Here is a 20,526-nt window from a genome sequence, read left to right on the forward strand (position 1 = left end):
GAAAAACTAATATAAATATTAGAGGGCTTAAGCTCCGAATTTAATGCAGCAAATTTCCGTGTGTGCATGAGGTAAATGATAAATGTCTTCATATGCAGGGCCAAGGAGAGATTAACAACGCAAAGAAGTGTCATACTCCAGCAACGGGACCTTCCCTTGCCACTTGAAGCAGACAATTCACTCCCCTGGCGCTGGCATGTTTGTGTGTGAGAGAGAGAGAAAAAGGAAAGACTAGACGAGGAGAAGGAAAGGACGAAAAAGATGGAAAACGTTTCTTTCTGACCTTCCACTTTGTCACGGAAAATTCTGCAGGCATTATTTAAATATTGCTAGCGACTGGGTTGTCTACCGCTTGTCTACACATTAATGTATAACTCTATTCTACCTCACCCTTTCTTTAGACACAAGAAATTATTGTCTGTTATGCAACTGCACACTCAGACCAGTCTTAACTTTCTCTCGCAAGCATGAACTCACCACAGTTATGTTCACTTACCAGCATGAGGCACGAACACCCAAAGATTTCTTTTTGGAAACTCATTCATACTCTTAAAATAGCCTGCTTAAAAGGGATCTGACATTTTCTAGACATGTATTGATAAAACCAGTCTTTTAGACTTGTGTCATCTTAAGGGAAAAAAAAAAGCACAAAGACCAGACACAACAACGAAACCCCAGTAAATCTATCATTATATACAAATGAATGTATGTGTGTATGTGTCACTTCAACACCATTTGGTATTGCTTGAATTGAAAGCTTACTGTTGTACAGCTTTGCTTTACCTGTGTACTCATAATTTTAAAAATACTTTCATTTTATTCTTTGAATTCTTTCTTTCCGAAAAAGTGTTAAAAACAACTGTTAATGCATACAGACCTTTGATTCCTTCACAACCGCACAAAAACAGTAATCGGATAAACAGCTAAAATATGTCAGGAGGCAATAAAAACCAATAGCAATTTTTTTTGTATTAGACAAAGAGAATCTCATTTTTATCGTTTTACACTTAGGAAAAAGCAAATAAACAAAAATATAACAGTTCTCATATGTCGCTAATGGAACGTTACCCAAGCGCACGAAATCAAAACAACAGACATGCGAACGAAGATTAAGCACGTACAGATGGGACAATCAGGTTGACAAATGTGACAATCGCGTTGGCAGATAAGACAATCACGTTGACAGATGTGAAAATCGCGTTGTGACATAAGATGTCAGCTTCCTTTGTCTTTCTCCTATTTTGGGTAGTTGGAATTTGGAGTTCTGGTACCGAGTGTTTCCACAGTTCGGTAGGAAGTTGAGAGATAGTCCTTACCCAAAAAAGAGCAACACTTTTTTAATCCAAGGTGGGTTTCAAATACCTTTCTGTCCAAAACATGGAGTGTATTTTATTCAGAATTGTCCATTTGTCACGTTTTGCTGTCCGTTGGTCAGACAGTAGGTGCTTTCTCGCTCACCTCACGCATTCAACACTACTTAAAGTCATAGTTACTTCTGAACTTTTCCCCACAATTGCCATAACATTCAACACACATGGCAAAAAAAAAAAAAAAAAAAAAAAAGCGTTTCACGAAAATTCAGTAACAGCCATCGTATTGTTTTCTGCTTTTGTTTGTTTTTTTGTTTTTGATTAGACAGGAGTCTCCTGATCCGGACCAGTTCTGGGTTGATCATTGATTGCCAGTTGACGTAGACTTGGACAAGAGCCATGTGAGAAGCTACGGTTGTACGTGTCAAAGCTCAACTGATGATCCGAACATTGCTTGTTTCCTCCCATTCGCCAGTCACCTCCCAGCCAGCGTTCTTCCATAAAGCCCACTTCACACTACATTCCGACTGATCGGGTCCTCAGACCCAATCCTACTTCTGAAGTTACGAATCCAGTTTACGTGTTTGAAGTTTGACTTCCATTGCCTACATTCTGTTCTCTCAGTTAGGGGCTGCGATCATTAGAGACCTGTTTCGGGTACCTCCTGCCCAATTTAAAAAAAGGTGGGCAGCGGCGCCGTCTATGAAGCGACACAGGACAGACAACTTATCACACGTAGAGAATCAGGATACACGTGCTCGGCAGTCATCACACTTCTCCTCGTCGATGCTTAGGAACAAAGAAGATTGCGCAACACAGAGGAAGACAGGAGGGGGCTAAAGCTGGTCAGTCTCCGACTGCGGGGGGCTGCCGTCGCTGGGACTGGATACAGTTCGTGTGACGCCGTGCGAGAAGGCAGGGAATGCTGGGATGCAGTGCTCTTCGCTTGAAGCTGCTCCTTTGCAGCCCGTCCCGACTGCGCTTGCGTCAACAGCTGACAGGAAGTGACTTGCTGATCGGGCTGTTCTCTGGGACAGGAGCTGAGACTGGAAACGGCAGCAGAGTCGGAGAAAGGCTGAACGGCAACAGTGACGTCATAAAGGGGCGGCGGGTCGGTCAGCCGTCCACCGTCTTTGGATTTCTCGTCTGGCGAGAGAAAAAAAAATACTTTACAGTGTAAACATCTCTTTCTCTCTCTCACACACACACACATCTTCATCCTTTGCATGCCGAGTTAGTAACATTTACCTCTAAAACTAACTCAGTGTTAATTGCTCATATTAACTACAAAAATGCACCACCGTGCTATACTATTCGACCTGTGATGATGATTCCGTGGCAACATCCCTACGCTACATTTTGATCTTTTGCTATGCGGCTTTTTTTTTGCAGTAGAAGCAGGGTGGAGGGTAAAGGTCTAAATGCCTACTTTTTCTTATTTATCAGCTTTTCCATGTGCCTGAGAATTTCTTCCTCCCACTCTCCACCCACCTTTACAGCGAGTAAGAGGATAGGGAGAGAGCAAGGAGAAAAACCAATCCTGGCAGAATTTCCGCAAAGGGAATGCCTCTGGCGTCTGGCATCGACTTTGTACGTCGGCTGGCTGCCATTTCTACACCTCGCGAGATGATAGTGAGAGCATTTTGACTATCACTTTACCAGTATGACTACACTCTCATCTCGCTACCACCGCAGCGATAACACAGACGGAAGCAGACTTTTGGAGAAGGGGGGTGGAGGTAGATAGTACCACTGAAAGAGAGCAGGGGTGGGAGGAGATTGGGAGGAATACCAGTCGGTACCTAAGACCTACCCTCCACCCTTTACCCAACTTGTTCAATGATGCTGCTCTCTGTTCCTGACAGACGCTTTGTGCTGGTCACAATCGACAGGTCGCCCAAGGCCCTGGGACTAAGTGGGCAGGTCTACAGCTGTATCTCTATACAGGCCAGTGAGCAAAAAGTGTTTTTATCGTGCATCCACTAGGTAAGATTACCCCATTGCAAGCTTCTGGAACATCAGATAAGCCATTCCCATTCCGACGAGTGGTCGGAGATCTTCTATTCACAAAGTGCTGGTAGCCGCAGCTCCGAGAACTGAGAAACAGAGCTTGCAGAGCCGTTGCTCCTGAAGCAGGTCAGATTTGTTGATATCCCGCTGGAACAAGGGGATGCAACCCACTCGTCTTTGGAATACCCAGGATGAACGCTGTTTACGGGACTGCATCCTACCAAAGAACCTATCTGATATGGAAGGCTCATGGATTGCAGATAGTCCTTTGTAGTCCTTTATGATCAGTGGACGGATGCGGATGTTGTATCAGGCGAGTGGAGATGCCTCAACGTCTGTTCTTGAACACGAAAACTGAAGAACAAATTACTCATGTTTTTTTCAGGAAATCTTAGAAGGAATGAGACGGAATTTCAGGTTTTGCAATAGTGCTGGGTTTGTAGATTTTCATGACACTTGGGTTTTTGAAGGCAGTAGGTCTGTGAATTCTATCAGCTCAGAGGTTTTAAAGACGCTGGGTCTGTAGGTTTTCCCAGCTCTAGGGATTTTAAAGACACTGTTTTTCAGATTCTGACGATTCTTGGGTTTTCAAAGGTGCTGGGTTTATGGGTTCACTGAGCTATTGGATTTCGACAGCTTCCCGTGTCTTCTGTTTCCCGTTCAATATTCTATCATCCACCTCCTCCTGTGTACATCGATCTGGCTTTTTTTATCAGCAAGATTGTGCACACCAGCCTCGAATCCGCATAAATGCAAATAAAATATACTTGATTTTGCAAAGTCACGCCTTTCCTACTGTTATTTTATTCTCTTGGTCACTAGTCTGGTGATGACTCTGGAACAGAAAACCAACCTCTAGGGGCTCTCTCGGGCCTGATATATGCTCTGCAATTTGCTGTAGATAACTTGTTTTACTTTCCTCAAGTGTTAGGAAGAAGTTTTTGAGGAATGGGACATTATTCAGCAACTCATCAACGCAAGCGAAGCTCGACCTATGACGCGATAGTTACCTCCATGTATCCAGAGTATCGCCAGCCAAAGACTTACAACGAAGAGAACCTTCATTAGACTCTGAGAAAAAAAAAAATAATGAAAGGAAGGATTGAACGCGATGTGAAAAAAAAAAAACCAACAAACAAACAAAGAGCTAGCTGGGTTCAAGGGTCAACGTGCGTAGTGATCTTGAGCTCATAACAAGTCTAATTCCAGGGCGGTGAACAGTGCGATAATAGCAAGACTCGCAGACGGCATGAGTGACAGTTGTGATGTGGTCTGGTGGCAGAACCCAGCAGAAGAAGCTCACGATTGGGAGGAGGTGGCCATTGAGTGACGTCAGCTGTCAGGAGGAGCGTGCACTGGACGTCTACAAAGACAGCTTCCCTCCTTTCTCTTTCTGTGTGTGTGTGAAGTGCCTACAGATATGTGTATGGTTGTGTGTGCGTGCGTGCGTGCGCGTGGGAATGCGTACATATGTGCTTCACTCCTTTCGTTAACATAAGTACGTGTAAAATAAAGTAGACCTTTCTTTCCCAGAAGGAAATGTCAAGAGAAAAAAGATACCATCACAAACCTGATTACCAACCGCAGATTTATCTGAATCTTGCGTCAAATTAAATTTGTTTTTTTCCCCACTTTCATTTAATAAAAGTCGGATTCTCTTCAGACTGGCTCTTTCATTTCTAATGCAGAGCGTGAGTCAACTCCTTTTCAATGCTAATATGGAACCTGACTCAACAAAACCACGGCATCACCTCCTCTCCTCCTCGCTTCTGGATGGCTTGTTCTGCCCCGGCATGCTAATTAAATTAAAAAAAGCAATTTCATTTTTCATTTAAGCTTCACAACTATTCTCCGTTTTCTGTAGGCTGGCGTCGTTAAAATGGGATCCAGAGACGTCTCAATCGAAGAAAAGCATATCTCTGTCCCTTTGATGGAAAAAAGGTTATAAAGCTCTACACGGAAGAAAAGCACTCCTGCTCCTTTGATGGGAAAAAAGAGGAGGGAACAGATTTCAGATTTGTTTCAGGTCAATGTTGCTTGCGTCTCTGTTCGCACAGACTGAATAAAATGCCCCGCGCGTGCAGGCAGACTGACGAGGAGAGAAAAAATAATCTTTTCTTCCCATCATCTGTCATCTTTGCCCGCTGCACCAACGGTCGCACCGTCTTCCGCACCATCCTCACCACCACCTTTCGCACCGCAATATGCTTCTAGTTCAACAGTGAGCCGACCTGCAAAAAGTTTCTCCAAAGCCTTGAAAAAATAAAAAAAATATCGCCACTATCCTCTTCTTCCTCCGGCATCACTTTTATATCCCGCCTCATCCTCCTCCTCTTTCACGATGTACCAGTTCCTAATTGCTAAAGGGGGTATGGGATGAAGCCATGTTTCTTCTCAAAGAAATGCAAGACTTTTCTGAACTGAGCCACACTCACTGTTACAAATACTAGTCGAGCGCACAGGAACTCTTCAGTATAGGAGAAGATTTTTTTCTGCTTTCTTAGTGGCAGGTGAAAATGCCGATGTTTGAAGGTTTATATCTTGAAAATTAAACATAATTATTTAATCATATTTTGGGAATTATTATTTTTAAGTGAACTTAACATAATCAATAAGAAAGAAAAAAAAAATCCCCCTCCCTTTTTGCGCTCAGTCGCGCTAACTAGATGCTAATACATAGTAACGAGCTAAAATGTTTCCAAGTATTACTAGTTTAGCTAACTGTTAGGCATCAGCATCTAGCTATTGTGATTGTGCATCCAGTCCCACGAGACTAGTCCCACGAAAGCTCTTATTTCATACAGTGGCGCATTGTAAGTGTTTCCGAGTCATTTAGTTTTCTTAAGCAGCATTTGTTCTCTTCCAATAGATGTCACAAAGAAAGTGTCCAGGTACCCTCCTTTTTATGATAATCATCATTGCTTTCATTGTATGTTGACTCCTCCACTCTGTTCACATCCATTATCCAGCAATTTCGCATGTAAATCGTGCCTTCCATCGCCACATGGCTGCAGGGCGCCTTCTGATATCCTCCCAAACTTTCATGTAAGCAACTCGATCTCTTTAATCTCACGCCTTTAGCTGGCAGTGGTGATGTTTTGCTCCATCAGCTTCCGTTTCTACCCTGATACCCACTCAGTCACTTTGGCTTCCTGCTATCAGTTTCCGGTGGCTTTGTTTTTAAGTCTTAAGTAAAGTCGCTTTAAAAGGTTCATGCAAATGTTCAGTTTTGTTCTCCATGGCAACAAGTCGGGACTTAATTAAAAGCAAGAATGACTCATCCTTTAAGGTACTTTTTTCCTTGGGACAAATCCAAAAAAAGGTTTAACAATTTTTTGTTGTTTTTGGCCTTAAGCACTTCCTCTTTTAACTTCCTTATCATCTGGTGATGGTGTGTGTGTGGAATTCACTTCTGCAATGTATATAGATTACCTAGAGGACATTTAGTGAAGAAATTTCTTCGACAAATGTCTGAAACTTTAAAAACAAATCTAATTCATCACACGTGTCAGCTAATGTATGGCTAAAGTATGTTTTATACACATCGTGTCTGAGGCAGTTACGCAATTCGTTATCTCTTCTTATCATCTTATTTTTAAATTCTTCCATGAGAAACATGAGCTTGTAATTATCTGTAATCTTATATATATATATATGAATCGTAAAAGTTAATTTGTTTCCCATATCACCCCGTCCTTTTCTCTGCCTTTTTGTAGATGTCGAAAAAGTAGTGACAATACATCAGTTAAAAGTGCACCCATCACTAAAATTCTTCATAACACTGGCATTGACATCAGTAATGAAGTCAAATTCACTGAAGGCATTTACCTGGATCGATCATTATTGACACAGGTGGTATGTTCTTGTCGCAGCAAAATACCTTGCACAGGTAAAGCAGTGCGTAGATGAGGCCGATGCCGCCTACAGAAGTGCAGACGATGACGACGATGATGCCCACACTGGAGAAGTCGTGTCTGAAACAAATCGGAGCTGGCTGAGTTCAAACTCATTCATCATTGTCGGGAGGAGGATGGTGAGAGTCAGCTTGTGGGAAATTAATGACATTGCTGTTACTTTTCGATGATAATCTGTAGCCAATTTCCGAATAATTTATTCATAGAAAAGATTTCCTGTAAAGCTCACTCGTTAATTAGCGATCCTGTAACAAAGTATGCTATTGGTACTTGGGGTCAATGAGTGCTGGGAACAGTATACAGTGATACCTCGGTTCTCGAACGCCTTGACCGACCAAATACACCATTCGACAATCATTGCCAGCAATCAACACCAAACAGAGAGAAAGAGAGACATTTGGGATTATTCGGACGCTGAATGTCTGCCTTTATCGTGCTATAGTAGCAAATGTTTAGAATCTAAAGTACAAATGAAACTTTACATGTTCGAACCCGACAGTTCCCCAGTCTCTAACACAACAAGACTGGGGAAACCTCAGGCTCGAACATAAACTGTTTTATTTGTTCGCACTTTGTCACCGGATAATAAATTAATAAATAGATTGGTTTTAGAGGCTGAACTTTACAAGTTAGTTTTATATCGCCTATATCGATATCTGCAACCAACCCCCCCCCCAAAAAAAAAAAAAAAAACAAAACAAAGCACAAACAAAAAACAACAACAACAAAAAATACAATAAAACCACAGCAAAACAACAACCAAAAAAAAACCCAACCCCCAACCAAACAAAAAAAAAACAAAAAAAAAAAAAACAACGAAAAAAAAAATCGACAACAAACAAACAAAAAAAAAAAAAAAAAAAAAAAAAAAAAAAAAAAAAAAAAAACGCGAACCATTCGGGTTGGTTTTTACGGCCGCAGGCGGTGCGAAAACTTTAAACATAATGTTGATGAGGCAGTGAGATGACAATCGTGACATCGAGGATGAGGTTTGCACCTATTTTAAAAGCCTGCGTGAGAAGTGCCTTTGTTGTAATCAGAGAGAAAAAGAAGCAGGGTCATGTAGATGTCAACGTGCACAAATCTAAGAACCTTGACTGATATCGAAATGTCGCGGTCAGAGAGAAGAAAAGACCGTTAGTCAACGCGAGAGGTGAAGGCCGTAGAAGGAAACAAATGTCAAAGTTACAGAAAGCCCTAAAAAATAATCAGGAGGATCACAACAAAAGGCTCATGTCAAACCACAGGAAAAAACAAAATAAATTCGGGAAAAACACAATGCTGAAAGCTAGTCCCCCACCCACCAGCAAGCCAGTATGGCGAAGGAACATCACCCTCATTTAATGTAATGTCAACGAGGCGTCGCCCAGGTCGGTGAGATGACATTAGTGACCTCTCGAGAAACTAGGGTTTGACCTCTTTCCGAAACCTACGTGACAAGTGCGATGTTTAAAGTGTTGAATTTCGCGATCGAAATTTTCACCCTAGTTAGTCTTAAATGAAGCAGCATACCAGAGCCTAGAACGTCTGTGTTTTCTATCTGCACAAACATTCTTTTCTTGATGTCACAGGTGTCAGGTATGATATATAGTACGGCGCTTACGCAATCGTCTGGTCATTTGACAAGTTGCATGCACGTGTGTGTTAATTAGAAGAAAACCATGCTGTCAGGGGACGAAAAGAGAGCGACACACGTGTTTCTCGTGTTTTTATATGCAAATTTTCGGATATTGCTCTTAGCATGTGCGCCAATGATCTCCCCTCCCGCTGACCAGTTCTACGGAGCATGTGGTCAGGGGAGGTAACGCCTTACTTGGCGAAGGGCAACCCGTTATATTGCCATCGCTGGATATCTACTGCCCTACGGGTAAGCCAACAGAGAGAAGACAAGATGTTTGTTCTTGATTTCGCCATCATGCCCCGCAGCAACGAACTCCCCATCACCACTACGTCTCACGATTACGACCCCTGGTGCGCTTTGAATACTCGACTGCAACCAAAAAAAAAAACCCACAAAAAACCCTGAACCAAAACAACAGCGACAACAACCACCACCACCCCCACTACAACCACAAATCCAAACCAAAATTAAAAAAAACACGCTCAAAAACTTGAGAATTTTGCAGGAAAGGTCTTCTTTAAAATGTTGGGGGAAAAAATATCGGAAGGCGTAGACAACGCCCCCTGCCTACAAAGAGCAGGCAATAACACGCTTTCACTCTTCTCATTCGGTGCTGTCATGTCAGTTAGGGAAGAAACACACTTTGGAAGCAATATCGTGCCCAAACTGCTAATGGTGGCGAGCCTATCTAGACAGGCTGCGCGCTTTTGGGCGCAAAGAAATAAAAGAAGACCGAAGTGAAAAATGGAGAAATTAATCGACACGACAGAAAAATGTTATGTTTCTCCGGAATATTTACGGCTGTATTGTTCGACCATCTCCGCTGAATACTAAAAGTTGTGATAGCTGGGCTGTACGATGAGCAGCCATTGGCTCTCCACCATCATCATGATGGCGTGTCTAAGCTGTTCAGTTGGACAGTCACCCATATCAGTCAGCGAAAGGTTTTTCTTTCCTTCTCTTCTTGCATCGATAGTTCGAGGCTTTCATCAAGTTATGTTGGGTGTGGTGGACCTACACGGATCCAGCATCTCTGTCGTCATGGCAACAGCGACACCCATTAAGGCTGTGAAATACTTAAAAGCCTTTTTGCTCCCTTCGTTACCTCGAGGTCCAGTCAGGACACGAGGCTTGTCTTTTGCTCGCTTTGACAGGTAACGAGGAAGCCTGATGGAAGAACTCTGCAGCCGTAAGTGTTTTATCCTTGACTTTTAAAAGAGAACACTCTTTGTCTTATAAAATTGCTGATTCAAGCATGCAAGCTGGCCATCTGCAAAATTACTTTCGCTCTCATCTCTGGTTTGGAGGCGACAGTCGTACGGAAGAAGCCGCAGAGGAGGCAAAAGCTCTTCAGGCTAGATTGGAAGACATTGTGCTTACAGAAGACGCCCAGTCTTCAGCTATGTATGAAGGAGAAAATTTGTATCTGGAGAGCAGCTATGGCCACTTTCCATTAAACAATCGCTGGAGGGGTGGAAAGCGTCGAGGGTGTGAGGAAGGGATGATGAGACTTCAAGACGGTCAAGACAAAATTAGACGATAAGTTAGACCACAGTTATCTGGAGGCACAGAACAAGTTGAAGAAATTTATTTGTATAGTTTTTTTTTCCTTTCTTCTTCATTTTAAAGGTTTTCCTCGTCTGCCGCTAGCATCATACTTCGCGTGGGTGGTTTTCAATCGATATGGGAGCAATGTTCATCTCCTGGAAGACGGCAGCCATGAGACCAGACAAAAGGACAAAAGAAAAAGTTGCCGACAGTTTTCAACACTGCATGGTGTGAAAAAATAGTCAATAATACTTCTGTTTGAACGGGATTTTTTTTAAAAACTAGATAGTTTTCACTTCTGAGCCCCTTTTAACCACAGTGATGGATGAAAGGGACAGACAAGTAGGCGGACAGGGTTCTAACTATGACTGATGGTTTGTACTTTTATTTTATTTTTTATTGTCTGAGAATATTAATCTATGACTAATTTAGGGATGGGATGGAAATAACTTGTGTGCTTGTGTGAGTGAATGCATATGTGCTTGTGTGCGTGTTTACAGCTGTGTGTGTCTTAGAGCAGGAGGAGAGTTAGAAAAAAAAAATAGTATGAAAACTGTCCAGCCAACTGACAATGTCGTGTCGCCCTCCAGCTGGGATTTCATTTAGCGCCGTCTGCCATTTTCCTTTCTGAGATAATGGTCACTTAACAAGTCCTTGTCACGAGAGGGTGGTGTGGCAATAACCACAATTATGGATACGATATACTTTCGGGTGTCAAGAGTAGCGTTCCGCTCGTTTTTTTGTGTTGCAAAATCCTGGTTACTTTAGTGTCTTACACAATGCACCTCTGTTATGAATAAATATACACACAGCAACACAAATTGCAGGTGTAAAATAACAGCGATGACAACAATAGTAATAATGATCCTTAGTACCAATCAGCTTGTTCAATGGTAGCTCCAAGGATATCACAGCCGCAAGAATGACAAGAGAAGAAAACAGAAGTAAACTCAGCTCATTATCTATAATATTCAGCACTTGTTATCTTTTATATCCACGAATTACTGCAGATATTTCAGTAGGACACAAAATATTGCAACCCTAAATTGTTGGATGAACCATAGATTTGGAATCGATCAATGGCATCATTTAGTGGCTCTCATCTTGTTTTTGTTTGAGTTTGTTTGTTTTTAGGTGGGTGCGAACGATGAGGCACATCCCTGCCCACGCAGTGTCTTCTTGCTGGAGGACTACTTGCAATAAAGGACGTCTGACCGGAAGTCGTGCATACGACAGCACGTTGTCGAGACTTCGTCGAGAACTCTTACTGCAACGTGACCACAATACCTCACTTATCCGGGGAAACAGGTTAGAAAACAAAGTTCCGCGAAGTTTTTTTTTCCCCACTAACTCCTCCAACCTCACAGACCTGACTCGATTAAAGAAACGTTCTGCTGGCCGTCTGAGGGCGGTGCCTCAGCAATTACGCCAAGAAGCAGTCGATGCGACCGCGACCACGGAGGAAATAAATGGCGCGTTGCATGCATGACAGTCGTCTCGCGATTAACGACAATAGAAAGGCCCACATCATCTTGTCTGGCGGGCCAGGTGAACGGGCTGGAGACGGTCTTCATGGCAAAAAAGTAAGCTAGAAGCGGATGCACAGAGGACAGTCTCTCGTAATTGCCATAAAACATACACACACACACACGGCACGCCTACACACGAATCACAGATTAAAATGTCTGCAGTTGCTAGGCACACAGTAATAAACTATAGATTCTGTACTCACTAGAAGTAGATTGTGAAACACCATGGTAGGAAATCCGATATACCAGAGACTGTGCTAATCAGAGAAGTACTGTGAGAGACTGCGGGTTCTTTGAAAGGCGACCTCAAATCAGATTGAAGCACGCAGGCTTGCAACCTTCTAGAGGGAGAGAAAGCTCGTAAGGTCTATTCAATTGTCATTAATTTCATTTAAATCAAGGATGCTTTGTTATTCACCTTCGTGAACGTGTGTAGCATCGTCTTGTCAAACGCTCCTTGTCATTACGAGAAGAGCATGCTACCACAGCACCAATTCTATTTCGTACCAAATAAAGAAAGTGCTGTGCATCTTCACTTTACAAGAGGTTAGTAACCAAGTTAGGGATACCTGATTCTCAGAGACACCATTCAAGAGGAGAGAGGATGCGGCTGTGGACCTAGCGTGAGTATTACTATATCTAAAATGATGGTGATAAGGAGAGAAAAAATCTCGGTACCAGACTATTGGGACAAGCAGGAGTGAAGGGAGGATGGGTGGAGGGAGACGAGAAATCAAAGAAGAGGAAATGAGCATCGGCAGTCCGGGCATCAATAACCGGTCTGTAAGTCCTTCTCGCTTATCGTTGATGCAGAAGCACACGATTAACGAATTTCACACCCCTATCCCAGCATTCCTCTTTGCCTTAAGTGTATGGGGTAGAGCTGACCACCCTGTAGGGTTTTAGTAAACCCAAAGCGCAGATCCTGACACACGGCATTTTACCAAACACCCGATTAAAAGAAAAAAAAGGGACCAAGACCTGGCCGGGATACACTTCATTCCCTGCTCACCATCCACCTAGTTGCATCTCTGTACTCTACAGCCAATTTCTTTTAATTACTCTTAGAAAAAAATGAATTCGAGTTTTGTACAGTTCGATTACCCGGTTCCTTACAAGGAGACCTAGATTCCCGCGCATGCACGCAGACATAATGTCTGATTCTCAGTCATATAAATTCAAGTCTTAAGACTTTGCCGAGTCTGGGGCTTACAAGAATCTCAGAGTCCGGCAGTAAAGAGCTTAGAACTCTTTTCCCGACCATTTCTGTGTCTAAACCCTCTCCTTCTATCCCCCTCCCTCTTCACCAAACGTTCGCTCCTTCCCCGTTTATAACGTGTTCCATAAAAGGTCTTTTTTTCTCTCTGTAGTTAAAGTGCGTTTGTAAGCGTGTCGTATCGACCAGACATGATCAAAGAGAAAATTTCGTGCTTTCTCACCGACTTTTGTAGCTCCCAGCGCCATCTCTAGTCGTCTGGTTGCTGATGTTGTAGTCAGCGTGACCATTTGCGAGGGATTCTGACGAAAAGAAAGAACAGAACTGTAATCTGTGTTTCTCGCTTTCTATTTTTTTAAACCCCGTTTTTATGTATATCAAGTGCGAAATAACACTGGCAAACTTCGCCCGAGGGAAAAAGATTGATTAGGACAGCCAGGCAATAAAGAAGAACAAACATGCTTATGGAGGCTCAGACGTCCCAGTACTGTCACTCTCTGTCTCTCTGTCTGTCTGTCTTTTTTTGTGTGTGTGCGCGAGCGTAGGTAAATATCAATGGAGCAAACAGAAAAATAGACACTACAAAATGTGTCAACAGCAACGAGAGATATTTACAATATCGCTATATTCCCCACATACCATCACAATATTCTCCATCGTCCATGATGCTTTACAGAACATACTGAACATTACATTCTACCCCGACTGCACACTTATTTTGAAATAACTGGAGTGGGTTGTAAGATGCTATTTCTTGATATATATATATATTTCTTGATTTCATCATATCTCAGAGGGTTTGTATCAATGGCATCACCTCACACTCGATCAACTGATCATTGTGGTGAACCTCAGGGTTTGGTTTTAGGTTCTGTATTGTTTGTCTTCTACACTTCACTTCTACCACAGATTATCGCTGCTCACTTCATATCCAGACTTGATTATTGTGATGATTTATTTCACTGCTGTTATCTTCAGAAACTGCAAAGGAATTCTGAACGCTTAATTTTTCGAAGTCACCAGTCTTAACTTAATTATCCCTCTTGTCTGTGGCCTGCACTGGCCACCAAATGAATCCAGAATAAAGTACAACCCTTGCATGGAGCTGTTTACCGAAATGGCTCTTCCTATCTGTCTGCATTTGATTCATCAGTATATATCCTGGCACGAACACACCAATCTTTTGCAGATAATTCAACTCTACTTATTCCGCGCATCAATACCAAATCCTTTGGGGGAGCGCATGTTCTCTTTTGCCGCACAGACTGTTTGAAATTCATTGCCAAGCAGTCTCAGGAATATTCCAACATTTAAGCTTTTTTCGATCCACCCTTAAAACTCGGAGGATTGTTGATCAGGATTAATTGTCCCTGACAACAGTGAGAGAGAGAGCTTGGTTGCTATGCGCAGTGTTGTCCATAGGAATGGGAATCCCATGGGAATCCCATGGGAAACGTCCCATGGGATGGGATGGGATGGGACAGCACACATTTGTATTTCCCATGGTAGTCGATACTTGATATTGCAAAATAAATTTACTGTTATTTCATTCATCAAGGATTTAAATCTTTCCTCTGAATCATCTATTGTATGTGAAGTAGCAGGAATTATAGAACAAAAGCCGAAAAGTGGTTTTCAGTGTTGTCCATAGGATTGTTAATACCATGGGAATCCCATGGGAAACATCCCGTGGGATGGGACGGGATGGGACAGGCATAAATTGCCATGGGACGGGATGGGATGGGATAGAAAAATATGTCCCATGGACAACCCTGGCTATGCGGTAGTTATGGTTGTGATACACGGGATGCTACACTTTAGTAGATAGTTTTGAGAGAGGTAGACACACACTGTTTTAATGCAATTACCTCATAATAGAAAATGTAACATTTATTTTGGGAGATAATGTTGGATCTTGTTTGAAAACCACACACACACACACAGGCAGCAGCGCACCCACCATCCCCACACACATGAACTCCCCCTCCCCATTCAGACTAATTGCCGTGTTTCAGTGGATGGAGAAGACCGGGGAATACGTCTTTTCCGGTGCTAGCTGCAGCTCTATATAAATTAATGGTAAGGGTTTTACAGATTCATGAATTTAAATGTAAAAAAGAAAAAAAAAAGTCAATTGCGCACGTGCAATCGAGACTTAATTGGTTCCTGTATTTCTGGATTTTTTCTTCTCTTCGCTGGTTCGTACTCACAGAGCTGTATGAAAAGCTGGGCTGGAATACGTTTATTCTTGGGCAAAAGACAGTGATTACTGAGCAGTCATATCGAAATCCTCAAATCGTCTGCCAGTAACAGTCAAAAATCATTCCATTCAAGCAAACTGTTCATATGTTCTACCTCAGAGAATGACGATTACCAAAAGATGCCAAGGGAGTAATATAACTTGGAACTTAATCCCTATGTAGAAAAATATTGCTACTACTACTGCTGCTGCTGCTGCTCCTCCTCCTCCTCCTCCTATTAAAATAATAAGCCATACCCTGGCTCCATAGGCAAGCTTATGACGCTTTACACAACACACACACACATGCTCGCGCGCACATACACACACGCAACACAAGTAAAATTGTCGAAAGAATGCATATGGGATGAAAAAATATATGTAGTCAGAAGTTGCTCGCAGCGTGCACATTTTATCTAAAAAAAAATGTAATCCAGTTTTTCGTCTAGTTTTTCCACTTCCCAATCCCCAACTCTCCCCTAGGCAGATATGAAAGAAAGGAATGTAGACATAACTAACGGCTGAATGAATCATATGCAGCATGGTTAAAAAATATAAACAATTTTATTGGCAAAAGCCTCGAATTGACAAAACCCCCAACAAACACAAAAAAAGGTTAATCGAATCTTATAAGCAAGTGTGCTGGAAAATTGTGCAGAAGAATTAGTTTTAGTGTCAGGCTGTGTAGGGAACTGAAGTATTCGCAAGAGTGAAAAACATTGTCACCTTTAACATCTGTATTTACTTGACCGAGATATTGAAAAGTACCTCGTCACGAGTGTAAATATAGGGATGGACGGCCGACTTTCCCCTTAATCTTTTTCTCTTTTCTCTGTTCAAAACTCCCGAGTAGTAGACAGGACAAGGCGAGCGGTAAAACCCTCGTGTGTCACGTGCACACGCAATGTCAAGTCTGAACAACGTTAGCCAATATTAACTTGTAAATTTGTGTTTCCCATTCAACTCAAGTTTCCAAGAAAAAATTTTGTTGTCGGAATTAGTGTCTTTGCATGAAGAGTGATGGGTGCTGGCTGGAGAACGGAGCATCCATCGCGCCATCATTAGCTTCTGTCTCTGGAAGACGCCGTCGACTTGCGTTAGTCGCTGTCGTCCTCCGTGCAACCGACCACACGCCGTAATTACGTCACGTGATTTTCCGAGCCACTGGCTTGTGTCGTTGATCGCTGAGTGTAAAACAGATGTTGACATTCTGTTAGTTTGTAAAGAGCAAGGGTCCCGTGCCACACCAGCCTCCTGCGTGGTCCTCGCAGGGATCAGGCGGCAGCACAGCCCCAGTCCTTGCTAGGGAGGAAGCAGTTATTTCTGCTGCGGAAAGGGAGGCCAGAGACCAATTTCCTGTTCATCTTCTGGCGGCTGGGGCTGGCGGTGTTACCGGAGAAATCTTGCCATTCACACCTATGTATCGTCGGGACCTGAGACGCATTGCAGAGACTCGATGGTCTGGAGTAAGAGACTCCAGGGACGGTGAAGTTGGTAGTAGGATATCTGGGATGTGACAAGCTTAGTCCACCGAGGTCCTCATTTGGCTTCAGGGTGGAGCAGCAGTTTAGAGGGTAAACAACTGCCTCTCACCTAGACAGTGAGAATGGAGGTCATTCCTTGGAACACACTTTGGATGTAACCCCTGTTAAGTCACAGGGTCATTGGCTATCGAGGTACACCAGTTTCCTTCCTTTGTTCACCGCACACTCCCCTCTCTCTCTCTTTAGCCAATTTCAAAGTAACTGAGACAACATCGCCTTACGAATTCCATTATAGCTTCCAGTAGATGTCAAGGAAATGCAGCCGTGGTCTGTCCATTAATTTCAGATTAGTTGTGCTCCATCGGAACTGGTCACGCGGTAATTTTGTATAAAACGGCAACACGTGTCCACCAACATCGTCAGAATATCAGTGAAGTAGACGTCCATGTAGGGCTAGCTATGATCCTCCCACAGGGGATAAACAAAGACCAAGACAGGGGTATCTCCTATGTTAGTAGAGGATAATCTCCTTCAAAGGGGACCTTTGACCCTACTAATATTCTAAGTTAAATTTGAGCTCATCAGTTGAATAATGCGATTTGCACTGGGTATGCTCGCATTTGCATGGCGCGTGCGCTGAACAATTTATCGTGTATTTGTTGTAGCAGTTCATCCATTGCAAGTAAATAGATCCTATATTTAGTCGAGTGACGTGTGTCTGAAAGAAAAGGGAAAAAACATTTCTGCATGAAGCTTGTGTTTTTTCTCTTCATATCAAACGAGAGACAATTGTCGGCACACCCTGTTTGGGAATACTATGGATCGAATACATCCATCATTCTGACCTGTATCGTGTCGGGAGTTTAAAGGAAAAGTACAGTTTCCTATTTATTTACACCCATGGTCAACAGGAAAAAATGTATTTAAAAAATCTATTCACAATAGATTCATAGATTCTGTTGACCATGGACTGACATAAGGAACAAGAGCGAGCGAAGAAGAAAATGATTTTTTTTGCTATGAGTAAAAACACTTCTTTTATTTTAAACCAGATAAAAGGAATTTTAACAGACTAAGCCAATACTTGTTGTTGATTTTAAATGTTACAACAAAAATAGGAAAATTGTTGAAAAAAATTGGAGAAGAAAAATCTAATTATACTAAAGCAGTATCAAAAAAGGAAAATAATATTTTGGGCGACCCTTCCTTACGGCGCTTCTCCTTAATCGGTATGCTTACATAAAGAAACCATATTTCATTCGAGTGTTTTTATTTCCCTTCCTTCGATCCCCTCAAACCCGAAAGATGCGCAGCTCACACCACCGTCTATACTGGGGGTTAGCAAAAAACGCATTAAAGAAATGGTGGCACTAGGGAACCGACGGCATCAGATAAATATTTGTCTCCGATCACGAAGTGAGCCCGTCTGAGATAAATTGTACAGACGAGAGTCAAGTTTTTTTTAAAAAAAATCTTGTTTGCGCTCAAAACCGAACGAACAGATTTAAGGGCAGGCTACTTCTCTGGCCTGATGGGCTAGGTGCTTTCCTTTCCCGCCAACCCTCACACCGAGGCGCTGAAGATCATTTGGATTTGGACTTGACATGTGGAGCTTGCTGGTCGATCGCCATGATGTTGTGGGACGCTTTTTTATTTAGCTGGTCACTTGTATCCCGAGTACCGAGCGGTGATCATTCTCCTCAATCTGCCAATGATCATGAGAGTAAGATTCACTTGAAAGATTTTTTTTTTGTGTTGTCAGTGAAGCAAATCTCTTGATGTATGAGGAGGAAGACATCCTGCACTCGAACCACGCTTTATGCAAGGATAGTCATGACTTGGAGAGATGGTCTTGACATGGGGATACGAATGGTTGAGCAAGAAACTTTAAAAAGGCGTGTGAGGGGGGGAGGGAGGGAGGGAGGAAGGAGATGGGACTTGTCAGGAGGGGAGTAAGTGAAGGATGAATGTAGGTGATAAAAGAAACGAACGCAGGCCACGTCACTGCTAATATCAACGAGGGCTTCAGCAGGCTGGTGAGGGTGTTAGTAAACAGCTCAAGGTGTTTGCTGATTGCTAGCAACGAAGCTAATAAATCAATAACTACTAACATCTCAAAGCCATTCGACTCGCCGAAGAATGCATTGTGCGGCTTTTGCAAGTCGTTTGTTATGACATAGTTACAGGTTAGCACATTAGTACACACACATATACACACACACGAACGCACGAATGAACAGTGAAGTACGCCCTTTTTGTAATCTCTGAGTTGACAGGGTTACTTTATAGTGTCAACAAACCTATCACATTGTCAATCAGTTCCCATCGCTCCACATAATACACTCCACATCAAAGGAAGCGAAAGCGACAGGTAAGTCTTCAGTTCAATTCCTTCAGCATCCGTGAAGAGACATTTTTTAAAAACAAACCCAAAGAACTTTCAAATAAAAAGAAATAAATGTCAGCCAGATCAACCAGTCCAGACTTACCACAACAGCAGCTGAAGAAAAGGCACAAAAAAGCGAAAGATCCCTGGACAGCGGCCGCCATGCGTCCTGGCCACGAGTGGTGTCGCGTGCTACTGCAGCGAACGAGGGAACCTGGCCTGGCTAGCGGCAGCGCCAGCGGCAATTCCGTCAAAAACTTCGCTTACAGCATCGTCGGCCGAAGCAGCAGCAGCAGCAGCAGCAGCAGCAGCAGCAGCATGAGCCGCCAGCTGTTGGCGCCGAGATCGCCAACCGACCCTAGAGTAGTGGCGCTCGTGGGAAGTCGCACAGATGGTCACTTCCCTCGACGACGGAATCAAGGCGACAGCATGTGTGATTGCCTAACTTCACGGCTAACAGGTTGCCCGAACTTCTATTTCTTCAAACTTTGATTGGTTTCAGTTGCGTCAATTTTTTAAAATTTATTTTGCTGGGTTTTTTTTTGTTTTTTTTACGCTGGAGGTTGGTTACGCATGCGATAGGATGCGAGGGTGGAAACACTTTTGTCACCGCACGTGCACACACGTGAAAGTCTGCAGCAGTCGGCCGCCTGGTCACTCTCGCTGCCTCGTAGTGCGCACGAAGGAACGTCATCGATCACCCTGTGGACGAGTTCTCTGCTTCTTGCTGCAGCGGGGGGACTCGTCACACGCTCATGGGACAAGGCAAGGGGGGACACATCACTCCATCACTGTGACCAAAGCCTCGTGTGTAGGCGCCGGGCTCATTAACACGGACTGGATGTGTAAATACCCCACCTACAGGTTGGGGGGGAGGAGGAGGAGGGGGATACACCGAGTAGCTTTGTCACTGCATCACACACACACACACACGTGCAACGCGCATTGATGCGAATTCCGTGTGGAAATGCACAGCTCTCCTGGGTAAGCCCTCTGTCCTCAGTGATTTGTCTGAACGCCCCACGAATATGGCGAGGATGCTCGGCGCTCATTAATATTCACTAAATAACTGTAGGCCTGCGCGTCGGTGATGCGCCAGCAGTTCTACCGAAATCTTTCGCTCCTAATACCTTCAGAGACAGGTTGCTCCCTCGGCCCACCACAAGCCGCGCACGTTGCGGGTAATTCTAATACCTCTTGCTTAAATAGGTTTTGGCAGACCTACACACTACGTGCTCATTTCGATTCAATTAGTCTTGGTATCCTTCC

At 43.2% G+C, this 20,526-nt stretch overlaps 1 protein-coding gene across 1 annotated transcript; it reads right to left on the reverse strand.

Annotated features, from left to right (window-relative positions):
* Nucleotides 1-862: 862 nt before the first annotated feature.
* On the reverse strand, nt 863-19,758 carry LOC112576078. The gene is made up of 4 exons (XM_025258323.1): nt 19,361-19,758; nt 13,372-13,450; nt 7,149-7,294; nt 863-2,456 (listed from the first exon to the last, which is right to left on the reverse strand). The coding sequence occupies exons 1-4, from the start codon at nt 19,419-19,421 to the stop codon at nt 2,101-2,103; spliced, it is 642 nt and encodes a 213-aa protein (XP_025114108.1). The 5' UTR covers nt 19,422-19,758; the 3' UTR covers nt 863-2,100.
* Between the last annotated feature and the right edge of the window lie 768 nt (nt 19,759-20,526).

This window comes from Pomacea canaliculata, linkage group LG1 (assembly GCF_003073045.1).
Source record: "Pomacea canaliculata isolate SZHN2017 linkage group LG1, ASM307304v1, whole genome shotgun sequence".
Taxonomy (NCBI): domain Eukaryota; kingdom Metazoa; phylum Mollusca; class Gastropoda; order Architaenioglossa; family Ampullariidae; genus Pomacea; species Pomacea canaliculata.

Coding starts and splice junctions, on each gene's coding strand:
- LOC112576078 (XM_025258323.1), bottom strand. CDS start 19,421: ATGGCGGCCGCTGTCCAGGGATCTTTCGCTTTTTTGTGCCTTTTCTTC. Junction 13,451..19,360: donor TTTCTTCAGCTGCTGTTGTG/GTAAGTCTGGAC, acceptor TCTTTTCGTCAG/AATCCCTCGCAAATGGTCAC. Junction 7,295..13,371: donor GCTGGGAGCTACAAAAGTCG/GTGAGAAAGCAC, acceptor GATTTGTTTCAG/ACACGACTTCTCCAGTGTGG.